The sequence below is a fragment of the Fukomys damarensis genome, unplaced genomic scaffold (assembly GCF_012274545.1).
Source record: "Fukomys damarensis isolate Sample0158 unplaced genomic scaffold, DMR_v1.0_HiC HiC_scaffold_15, whole genome shotgun sequence".
Classification (NCBI taxonomy): Eukaryota; Metazoa; Chordata; class Mammalia; order Rodentia; family Bathyergidae; genus Fukomys; species Fukomys damarensis.
Genome location: NW_022900927.1, coordinates 5,427,698 through 5,439,282, shown reverse-complemented (window position 1 = coordinate 5,439,282; position 11,585 = coordinate 5,427,698). Strand labels below are relative to the sequence as shown.

Below are 11,585 nucleotides of genomic sequence, written 5' to 3'. Positions count from 1 at the left end.
TATATATACACATATATATATATATATATAAGTGTTATGGAAAAAAAGGAGCAAATTAAGTTTTAATTAACTAAATATAACAACTAAACATAATGCATGAGACTTGATCAGATCCCAGATTTTTTTAAAAGACACTAATAGGGCAGTTGGGGAAATTCTGATTAGATAATAATGTATAAATGTTAAGCTTCCTGAGTGTAACTGCCTTGTGGTTGTATAGAAACATCTATGTAAACATGTTCAGTAAACACAGGGTGACGTATCTAGGTATGAAGTTCATTCTCACATGGTTCATCAAAATCACACACCTACAAAGAGATAAAGCACATGTGGGAGCACTGACAGCCAGTGAATCTAGGAGAAAGGTAGATACTTTCTTGTCAATTTTATGAAGGTTAAAATTTTTCAAGAGAAAAAATTAGAGCTGGGTGTGGTGGTGTACACCTGCAATCCCAGCACCCTGGAGGCTGAGGCAAGAAGATCACTGCAAGTTTGAGGCCAGCTTGGGCTACACAGTGAGTTCAAGGCCACTCTGCACTATATAGTGAGACTCTCTCTCAAAAACAAACCAACTGAGGCTGCGATTTTGCTCAGTGGTTACGATGCCTGCCTCGCAGACACAAGGTCTCAAGTAAAATCCCCCGTACCAAAAAAACAACAACTACCAAGCCAGACATGGTGGCACATGCCTGTGATCTCAGCACTTGGGAGGCTGAGGCAGGATGATCACTAAGAGTTCAAGGCCAGCCTGGGCTATATAATGAGTTCAGGGCCAGCTTGAACTACACAGGGAGACCCTGCCTCAAAAACAAAACAAAACACAACCAACCAACAAACAAAAAATGCTAAGCTTTTTGAGTTATACCAGTAGAAAAATATTCCAAACGAGGAAAGTTAACAGGACACTGTGATACTCTTAACTTTCACAATTTCCACAGAGGGGGATAAAGGATACAACCATGAATATTGATCCAATAGGCACCATGTCAGCAAAGCAGGGCCACTGATTTGGTATTTGACGTTTCTCCCAGATATCCAACCTTTCAGGGAAATATTCACAGTGTTGTTATCCTTCTTAATTTTTTTTTTGTACAGTTCAATTTTATTTTTATTTTTTGGTTTGTTAAGACAGGCTTTCACTAGTTAGCTCAGGGGGGCCTTGAACTCACTATGTAGCCCAGGCTGGCCTCAAACATGTAGCAATCTTCCTGTCTCAGTCTCTAGAGTTCTGGGATTACAAGTGTGCACCATCATGCCCGGCCTATTCTTCCTTTCAACCCATATTCATGTCTATTATCTGCAAGTGAAACTCTAGGTGCTGAGGCTACAGTGATAAGAACACACACACAGTTCCTGGTCTCATGCAACTTGCATTCTAATCCAGGGAGGCAGACAGTAAACAAGCAGACGAATATGAAAAGTACAGGTCATGAAAAGAGTATTGAGGAATCTGACTATATTTTGTGTGATTTCAAGTGTATGACATCCTAGAAAAGGCAAAACTCTAGAGACAAAAGATTGGTCGTGGGCAGGGATTAGGGAGGATGGAGGTATGGATGAATAGGTACAGCACAGAATATGGTTTTTTTGTTGTTTTTTTGTGTGTGGTTTTTTTTTTGAGACAGAGTCTCACTGCATAGTTGAGACTGACCTGGAACTCACTATGTAGCCCAGGCTGGTCTCGAACTCACAGTGATCCTCCTGCCTCAGCCTCCCAAGTGCTGGGATTACAGGCATGCGTCACCATGCCCGGCTCCCAGAATATGTTTAGGACAGTGGAACTCCTCTGCGTGATACTGTACCAGTGGGAACATGTCCTACATCTGTCCAGACTGAGAATGTACACCAAGAACAAACCCACAGTAACGTGTAGACTGGGCGGTAATGATGTATGTGTCAGAGCACATTCGGTTTTTAACAGACTGACCTCTGTGGTGTGGTGGGATGCTGATGGGAGAGGCTATGCATGTGTAGGGGGAAGGGGTCTTTGGGAGCTCTCTACCTGATACTCGGTTTGGCTGTGAATTTGAAACTGCTCTTTAAAAAGTCTAGTTAGAAAAAGCATGCAGCAGGAAACCAATACATAATAAAGGGTAACTGGAAGGACCTACAGAAAATGTAGGCAGCAGGAAATCAAAATGTGATAAAGGGTCGCTGGAGGACCTACTTTAGATAGGATGAAAAAGGAAATTCTCTTTGAGGCTATTTTCCTGTGCATAAAATAGGGGTAAGGGTATTTGCCTTTTCCGAGTGTGGTCTGGACCTACTGATTCCTTTCTAAAGAATAAAATACAGCAAAAATGACAAGATAATACTTCTAAACTTAGGTGACAAAAATACTGTGACTCTTATCCACCCCTCTTTCCCTTTCTGTCAGAAGCTGACATGCTATGAGTAGCCCTATAAATTAATCCGGACAGGAAGGAACTGAAAAATGTTCAAAGCCTGAATATATGTTCAAAGCCTGGTCCTCCATTGGGTGCTGATTGGCTTATCAGCTATAAAAAGACATTTTTGGGCCAACTGGGAGGTTTGAATATTGACTAAAATAAAAATTAATGAAATAGATGAAGATCATTGGCTTAAAAAAGAAGCAAGTTCATAATGGCATGTTCATTGTGATCTCATTTTGCCAAAAAAAAAAAAAAAGTGTGCACTCATGAAGACATACAACCTATCCTGTAACCCAACAATTCCATTTCTAGATATATATCCCAGAGAAATGAACTCCTGTGTCTACCAAAAGTCATTCAGAAATGTTCATAGTGGAAAGAAAAGAAAAGAAATGTTCAAAGACATTTTTTTTCAGAATAACCCAGCTTGGAATTATTCTAAATGTTCCTCAATGTAGCTCAGTGATAAGGCACCTGCCCAGCATGCACAAGAGGCCTTGGGTCCAACCCCCACATCACAAATTAAATGTTCCTCAACAGAAAAACAGATAATAAAATTAGGATAATAACTGAATAATACACAAAGGTGAAGATTACTAAAATCTTGGTAAGGATGAATCAAGAAAACCGGACACAAAACAGTACAGGTGCACACTGTCCCATCCCTTTTAGATGAAGTTCAAAAACAGGTAAATCTATAATATGATAAGAATTGGAATAACCATACCCATGGGAAGCTGGATACTAACCAGGAAGGGATTAACTGGGAATGGAAAACTTCTGGGGTGAGGATAATGTTTTAATTTTGATTTGGATATGGTTACATATATGCAGAAAAATAAATACCAAGGCAAAAATTCACCAAGTTGTACAGTTAGGATTTGCACACTTTATACAATTGAGTTATATTTCACTCTGTGCTTCCCCCCACTTTCATGGCAGGATTAATCTCCTGGGAGTTGAGGAGGTAGCATAGAGGTAGACCTCTGCTTTAAAAGAAACAACTGAGAGAGAGAGAGAGAGAGAGAGAGAGAAAAACAAAAACTCCAGACAGATCACATCAAAAGCATTCATACATGGAGCCAGGGATGTTGCTCGGCGGCACTGCACCTGCCTGATAAGCACAAGGTCCTGAGTTCAATCCCTAGTACCAGGAAAAAAAAAAGCATTAAAAAGTATTATATTCATACTTGGTCATTTCCGGGTGGTAAGAATATGAAGGGGTTTTTTGGTTTTTTATTATTTCTCTTTATTTAGAATATGATGTTTCGATATGTTATTGCTTATTTGAATTTTCTAACTTTTCACAATACATACGCACTGCTCCTATAACAATAAAAGGTAATTTTTAAAACTGCAGTCCAAATACTTGTTATTATTCATGCTGCCCCAGGAAAAGTCAAGAAATGTACTCACTGCATTATTCTTGGAGGAGAAAGGGGTGTGGCCAGGCACAATACAAAAGAATGAAATGCTAATCACTGTGGTATCCGGCTGTGGGGGACTTTTCAGGGGAAGTCCCTGGTGCTGAGCAAGTGGAAGGTCCCAGTGGATCAGAGTATCAGGCCCGCACTGGAATGGAAAGAACTGAGGAGGTAAAATCAGAAGACCTGGGTCTGAATCTGGATCCAGTTATCGACTAATTGTGGCTGCTGGCAAGTTATTTAATCTCAGAAGTGGAAGGAACCTTAGAGGTCTTTCTGTGGGTTAATCAGAGGGCAGGAAGCAAGATCCCAGTCACTGATCCTGTGTGGGTTCTTTCCACTATGTGCTGCTTCCTTATTTGCGATATTCCTACCCCAATAATAACTAACTTTGATATAGCAATTTATACTTTATGAAACAGAAATGTTCCTGTTGAATTTTCACAGGCTCTCATGATAAGCTAGAATTGTTCTTCCCTTTTTAAAGGTAAGTTTCTGAGATAACACATGATGTACAATTAGTGAATGGCACAATCAGGACTTGGTCTCTGGGCTTCAGACTCCAAATCCTGCCTTCCTTCCAAGACGCCGGGAGAACTTGTGGAGGTCCCTGATACTTACCTGCTCCCCAGCCCACCCCTGTGGGCCCTTATTTGCAAGGGAGGCATGGAGGCCTGCCCTGATCAACCCTGAATGACCTCAAAGCCCTTACAGGTGCTGAGCTCCGGCTACTCCAAAGAGAATCCAAACTCCTTCTGGCTGTTAGCCAGATGCTTATGAAGTCCAAACCTCTACCTCTCTGTAGCCACTTGGGTGGAGGATCTTCCAGTCCTACTTCCCAACCTGGTTCCAGATTGGCTGTCAGCTTTCTGTGTCCTAAAAGTGCCCTCTCTCTCTCTCTCCCTCTGTCCATCCTCCCTGACCTTTTTTTTTTTTTTTTTAAAGACAGGGTCTCTTTTTGTAGTTCAGGCTGGCCTTGAACTCACTATATAGGCCAGGCAGGCCTCAAACGCACAGTGGTCCTCCTGCCTAGCCTCCTAGTGCTTGGATTACAGCTGGAGCCATCATGTCCTGCCCCCCACTTTCTTCTTTTGGTGTGGTTCTGGGGAATCAAGCCCATGGGCACTCTGCCACTAAGCTATGCCACATACACTGGCACACACGCGCACACTCTTTTTAAAAGGGTCTCGCTAGCTTGTCTAAGCAGAACTCAAATTTGTAGTCCTCCTGCCTCAGCCTGGAATTATAGGCATGAGGCCAACACATTACCAGCCCACTTCCCTCCTCTAGGGAGGCTCCGTTCCAAGGCCCAAGGCCCCTCTTCCCCATCCCTGTCCAGTTCTTGCTTCTCCCTCATGTCCCCTTCTCAGGCTCTAGGACTCTACCCTGCCAGCAGCGAGAACCAGAGTAAGAGGCAGTGTTGGGCCCAAGGGGCCAATGCTGTGAGCAGCTAGCACTATGCACTTTTCCATAATTCACTCCCATGGAGGCAGCAGGCTTCATGCCCTTGCTCTGACGCCAGCGATAGCTACCACCACCTGAGAGCCTTACACTGAGAAGGGATGGGGTGGAGGGCAGGTGAAGTGAGTAGAAGATACCCAGTCTCCAAGCCCATGCTGGCATCTCTCCCCTGTTCTTTATAAAAGAGGGGCTCTGATATAGGCTGCGATTAGGGATCCATGATAAAGGAGGCCACACTGCAATGAGCCAGAAGGCAGAGAGGAAGGACTCAAACATAGTGCCTCGCCCCCTGCTCCCTCCAGCTGTCCACACAGGGTCCCCAGCTTCCCCAGCAACCTCTGCTGTTTACAAACCTCGTAAATGGGGGGGATGTCAAGAACTAACCCTTGAGCAGTGTTATGATTCAGAATTCTAAAGTGTTAGGAATTTTGCAGGAGCAGTTCTTTGCCTCTCATGAGGTGAGGAGGTGGCAAAGTCCAGCCCCCGACCTCCCTAGCCCCATCTCCATCCCTAGGCCATCCTAGGGATTCTGTCTTTCATACACTTTCTTCTACTTGGGCTATCCCTACAGTTCTGCTCAAATCCCAGCCTCTTCCCTATTCCAGTCCTGTCTGTGGAACCGCAATCAACACGTGCGATGGAGCCAATGAATCAACCTAGCTCTTAGCCATGGGGTAGCCAAGATCTCAAGCTAAAACAAACAAGCACCTACTACATGTGATGCTAATCCAAACGATGGGCAGCAAAGGCATGAGAGACAAGCACTTCAGCCCTCTCACCTCCCCCTTCACATGTAAGAGGAAGAACCCCCATATCCACAGAATAGTCACAGTGTCTGCCCCAGAGTGGGCCATAGCTGGCTCTGGAAACCACCGCTGACTTGCCAGGCCCTCAAGAGGCCTGGTTTCGGGAAGGATCTTTCTGGACACTGTCAGCAAGAAACTCTTCAGACATATTTATAGCAAATGCTACATCAGGAGATGGAGCCTGAAAGTGTCTTAGAGCATCAAATAACACTGACGGCCCAGAGACTGAGGTCAGGAAAGGAAGACTGATTGTAGCTAGATAGATTGACGTTGATGTCGGAACTTTCCCCGGAGTAATATCTGAAGCTGGCAACGGGGATTCCCTGTAGAAGCTACTTCTGCAGACTTTTCTCAGAAGAGAAGGATTAGGGATCTTTTCTAGGTCTGGTAGAATAGAAACAAAGGACTAGACATACAGTAGTGATCTCTGTCCTGGTGGTACACAGATTTTCAAATGCCAGGCCCACCAAGCACAGTCATGCAAGTGAGACTGAAATCCAGCTCTCTCTACATCACTAAGTCAGTCTCTTGATGCAGAGCTACCTCTGCCCAGAGACTGGCCAGGAGGGCCAGCAGGGGCCCTGCCAAGTCTCTTGGGTCCTGACAACCTGGGGACCTTGGGGGTCAGGAGACAAGGTGAGCTGAGCCCAGGAAGAAGGGCTGAAGGCTGCTTGGGAAGCCTTGGGGGGCTGGATGTTGGAGCCCAGGGCCTGAAGGGGCCAACAGAGGGCACAGGTCCCAGAAAGATATTCATACTAGAGGCCCTTCTTAGAGTGCCTTGCTCAGATGCTGTGAGGTCAAAGCTGGAGAAGGGGACCTGAGGAGCCTTGAGTAGGGAGGAAGAGGGCATGTTCTGGGCAGGTCCCAGAGAGGGAAAAGGGGACCAGTCATCATACAGGAGGAGTGTGGGAGAGCGCAGTTCTGCGGATGGAGGCTGGGCTCCTGGCTCTAGCTCTAAAGTTCCTACCTTCTCTGTGCAGCAGATGGAGAAGGGGATTTGGTCCAGCAGCTGGGGTGGAAATGAGAAAAAGTGAGGGATGTGGAACTGTCCCTATGCACCTCAGATCCCATCTGACAGGCTTTGGGAGAAGTAATTAATATTTCTATTTTTAAAAGGTGAAGATGTTTTCTAGGCTATAGGTTCAGGCAGAGGCAGTAGAGGAAGCAGGGCAAGAGGAGCCAGGGACAATTGCTTCTCCTATGGAAACTCAAGCTGCCCTAAGGCCCCAAGGAGCTAGTCCATTAGCTGTGGTCAGCAGAGGGGAGGAGGGGTTTCTCCCTCCAGGTCTTATTGCCAAATGAAAGGCAAAGCTTTTGCTCCTTCCATTAGAGCTACAAACAAAACCAACAAGCACAAAAACCTCCACTCACATAATGAAAACACACACGATCTCTTTATGCCTTGTGAAGGCCTGAAGCTGAGTAACTTGGGGGTAAGTGGGTGGTAGGGGATACAGGATACGCGGACTAGACCACAGAGTGAGGGGAGGTGGCACCCTCCCGACGCACTTTCCAGGTTAAATCCAGCCTAAGGAACTGGGGTGGAGAGACAGTCTCCACTGACCTAGCGCGGCTGGATGTCAGCTGAAGAGAAAGGGAGAGACAGTATCCCGAGAGTCTCTGGGAATAAGGAGAATCCAGAGGAGGGTCTTGAGAGACCCCCCCACCACCCGTGGAAGTAGATTCAGAGAGCTCGGGAAAGTTGAGTTTTAGATGGTGCTGAGGTCAGTGGGTCGCAGGTCTATTTCCCTGAAAGGGCCTGTCACCATTCTGCCCCAGCCGATGTCTTAGATACAAGTGGAGAAGGGTCCAGCCTAGGTGCTGGGGGGGTGGGGGTGGGACCAATGAGAGACCGCACCGTTCAGAAGGGGGCAGGGAGAGAGGCGACTGGGACTACACCCCTGCTCCCCTCTTCCCCTGCCAGAACTTGGGCTTGTCCTGTTTGACGTGCCTGCCGGAGGGGGTGGAAGGGGGTACTGACCCTAGGAGCGGTCCCGCGACTCTACGCTCCCTGCTGTCCAGGCTCGGCTGGGATGCTGCCCGGCTCAGCGTGGACCCCCTTGAGAAGAGGATGGAGGTAGGACGCGTTAGAGTGCAGGGCGGTGCGGATCTCTCAAGCCTCACAGGGTTGGGGATAGAGTGCAGCCTGGGGTCCCCTCCTGAGGATCTGGAGGTGGGACTGCAGTTCCTGGAGAAGACTAAGAGAGGGGTTAGTCCTAGGTTTGGGGTCTGGATCCGGGCTGCGCCCGGCTAGGGCAGCGCCTCCTGCTGGCAAGAGTGAAAACCTGGGGCGATTGCAGCCACCTGGAGGGCGTGCGCCGCCACCGGGGCCAGGAAGCCCAGGGGGCGCTGCAGCGGGCCTCAGAGGAGTCGTTTCGTTTTGCCTCGTCCTTCCCTACTCGGAACTGAGACCCGCGGAGCTTGAACCGGGAAAAGAGGGGTGACCCTAGAGATTCCCAGGACGCAGGGCGCGTTTCAGCCAGGCTGTCTCCACACGGATCCCACAGGAATCACAGGGTCCGCGCCTGAGAGGGGCAGATGAACGTGGCTCCCCGGGAAACCAGAGGGCGCGCCCTGAGGCTTGGGCAAGCGAGCGGAACACCAGCATTCTTCCTTTTTGGTCCTTTCCTTTGTTGAGGTCGGGGTCCCAGCCGGGATCTGCGCGCTTTTCTTCCTGGGGTGCGGCGCTGGGCGCTGGGTGTGTGGAGCAGGGGCTGGGGTCGAGCAGAACCTTCCGCCTACGGCGCAGGTGCCAGGGCAACCTTTGAACCAATCCCGCCCGTCTGCCCGCAGCGGCTAGAGCTCGAGTCCCTACCCTTCTGCCCGGGGCGGAGATTATAGAAGTGGAGGGGGAGGGGAAGACCGGGAAGGAAGACGAGAGATGGGGACGGAAGGGCTGTGGGAGGCACTCGGATGAACAGGGAACGGGGATCACCGAAGGAAAGACGGAAGTGGAGAGGCTAGACTGAAGGCGAAGGGAAAGCGAGAGAGACTGACGGAGGCGGGGAGAAAGGGAAAGGGAGGGAGGAGAAAAAGGGGAGGAACCTGGAGCCAGGGAGGGGAGCGGGTGGTGGAGCCGGACGAGCGTGGGGCGAGGCCAGGCGTGCAGGCGGGAGCCAGTGTGCAGAGCAGCGGCGGGTCCTGCTCCTGCCTCGGAGCCCCTGGCCCGGGGGAGGGGAGAGGCCGCTAGCCCGGTCTATGTCTTTTTCTGACTCCAGTGCAACCTTCCTGCTGAACGAGGTAACCGCGGGGTGGGCGGTTGGGGGTTCCCCATTGGGTGAGAGGAGAGCTCTGCTCCAAGCTAAAAGGAGGGCCGGCATTTGGGGGAGACTTCATCATGGGGAGGGAGGGAGACAGAGGAGATGAAGCCAAGGATGGAAGGGGCACTGGCAGATATTGGGACTGGAATGGGAGGGGGAGACTGACTGGGGAGCCAGAACTGTTGCTAGATTAAGAGGGTTATGTCAAGCTTCCATGGTACCTGTCTCTGAATTCCCTGGAGCCAGCCTAACAACTGCCTGTGCTAGGGACCTCACCCGGTCCAAACTCATAGCTCTTGCCTTAGTTTCCCTCTTTCAGTGCCCAGGGATTGGGATCTGCCCAACTTCCTGGTACACTTGGAGGACAGAATATATTTTAGAGGCTCCTAAGAACTCTAACTCCCTAACCGCTTTATTTAAGCTTTTCCTCTTATGTCCTTCTGTGTGACTAGACGGGCTTGAGTAGGCAGGCGTGGGTGAGGTGAGAAATGAAAGGAGCATTGGGTAGCAATGATTGGGGAGAAGGGGGGATGCTCTGAAGCACCTGCAGGACCCAGGGGATGGACCCAGGAATGAGGAACTAGAACCCATCTTCTGGGAGTTGTTGGCATGGCAACTCATGCCTCAGGAGCAGATCTAGACAACATTGTCCCAGCAGGGGATGAAGACAACTAGATGTGTGAGGAAGAAGGGCTGTTGATGGTAGATCTACTGTTACCTGCACTCCCAGCACCCGCTGTGGGTGGGGAAAGTCTCAAAAGGAGAGGCCAAGAGAGCAGATTCAGAGATGTGAGAGAACCGTTAGAACCACCCCGCAGAAGAGCGCTCTGAGGGTCTTTTTCACATCTCTCTCCCTGCTGGAGGAAGAGAAGGAATTGAGATCCGATGAATAGAGAGAGGATACAAGGAATACCAAGGACCTGGGAAAGGGCACCAAATAGTGAAGGCAGTGTCAGAGAACTTCCAATACAGAAAACCCCAAAATATAACTAAGCCCTACACATGCAGCACTCGGGAGGGAACTGTGAGAGCTGACTGCCTGTCTCCATTGTGATTGGGGCTTCTGGATGCAGGGCCTCCAACAAAGTTTTGTGCCAATTCCAGCAGGAGAAAGATACTGAGCAGGGTTGCACTGGCCTCCCCATGGAAGTAGGTGGACTAAGGACAGTCTTAAGATGAGGCCTCTTCTCTCTTTTCTTGCCAAGGGAACAGGAAGAAGTGGCCTAGGTGGGAAGCCAGTTGGTTTAGGTGGTCTTCTTTTCCATGCACTGCGCCTTTTGTCATAGATTTCATCAAACCCTTTCAAAATGTGGCTTGCTGATTTCTCTCTGGCCCAGGATGGTAAAGAGATGAGCAGATTCCTGAACCTCCCTCCTGGGAGTGAGACACTGAGAAGGGAAAAGCGCTTAGCTTAGGAACAAGACCATAGACAAAAGTGCATGGTCCAAGTGTATCCCGTATGTATCTCACACCCTTCCCTTGGGGCATCCAGGTGGATGTTCAAAATTTAAAGCAATAATTTTGCTCAGATGAAAAAAAAAATGAGGTGGTAGATCTTTGGGCAAAGTTTTTTTAAGATAAGGGCTGCTACTCTTTCAAATCTCAGTGCTCCTTTGAAGACTTAAGTGGTACAAAGAGCGGTGCTTGCGAGGCTAGAAGCAGGATACTGCCCACACCACCCACTATCCCCATCCTCGGCCTTTTGCAGAGGGATTTGCTGCCCTTTCCCTTTTCCAACTCCAGTGTACCTGGATCCCACCTTCGATTCCACCCAGAATTCACACATGCACACACCCTCTAGTTTCTTCCCCTCTCCCTTTAGATTAACCTAAAACACCCATGTTCTGCCCAGATCCCACGGAAGCCTTAACAATGTCTGACGAGCCTTGACGGAACCTCTATCCCAACCAGACTAGGAGGCAATCTGTCAGTGCAACAGGTGCGGGGTGGGGGGTGTCTGGGGACCATCCAACCCATCGGAACTTACCCTCTTCTCAGGGGTAGGACGACACCGCCCTTTGCTGCAGCCCAGCACTAGGGGGCTGGGCACCTGTTGGGCTCCTTGCAGAGAGGGCGTTGGCCTGGGGTCGCCAGACCCCAGCTTGCCCAGTACTATTTCGGTGTTTGCTTTCCGAGTCGCCTGGGCCCAGACCCGCCGTCCTCTCACCTGGAACCCCCGCCCCGCGCCCGTCCTTCCCCGTTTTCCTGTCTGCCCCTCCTTCCTCCTCCCCTCCGTCCCCA

At 49.2% G+C, this 11,585-nt stretch overlaps 2 protein-coding genes across 3 annotated transcripts in view; one reads left to right on the top strand and one right to left on the bottom strand.

Moving 5' to 3' along the window:
- Window positions 1–11,346, bottom strand: part of Adcy6 (adenylate cyclase 6) — a 42,946-nt gene extending 31,600 nt beyond the window's left edge. The window contains exon 1 of the mRNA XM_010623577.2: window positions 11,332–11,346. The gene's annotated coding sequence lies outside the window, so the exon portion shown is untranslated. The remainder of the gene's footprint in view (window positions 1–11,331) is intronic.
- Cacnb3 (calcium voltage-gated channel auxiliary subunit beta 3) overlaps window positions 7,935–11,585 on the top strand; it is a 14,022-nt gene continuing 10,371 nt past the window's right edge. The window contains exon 1 of one of the 2 annotated variants that reach the window (XM_033763555.1): window positions 7,935–8,161. In XM_033763555.1, coding sequence (XP_033619446.1) covers window positions 8,156–8,161 — 6 coding nt within the window. In that variant the 5' untranslated portion in view covers window positions 7,935–8,155. Of the gene's footprint in view, window positions 8,162–9,122; window positions 9,325–11,585 lie in introns of those variants that run through there. The other variant, XM_010623571.2, reaches the window with a different exon arrangement.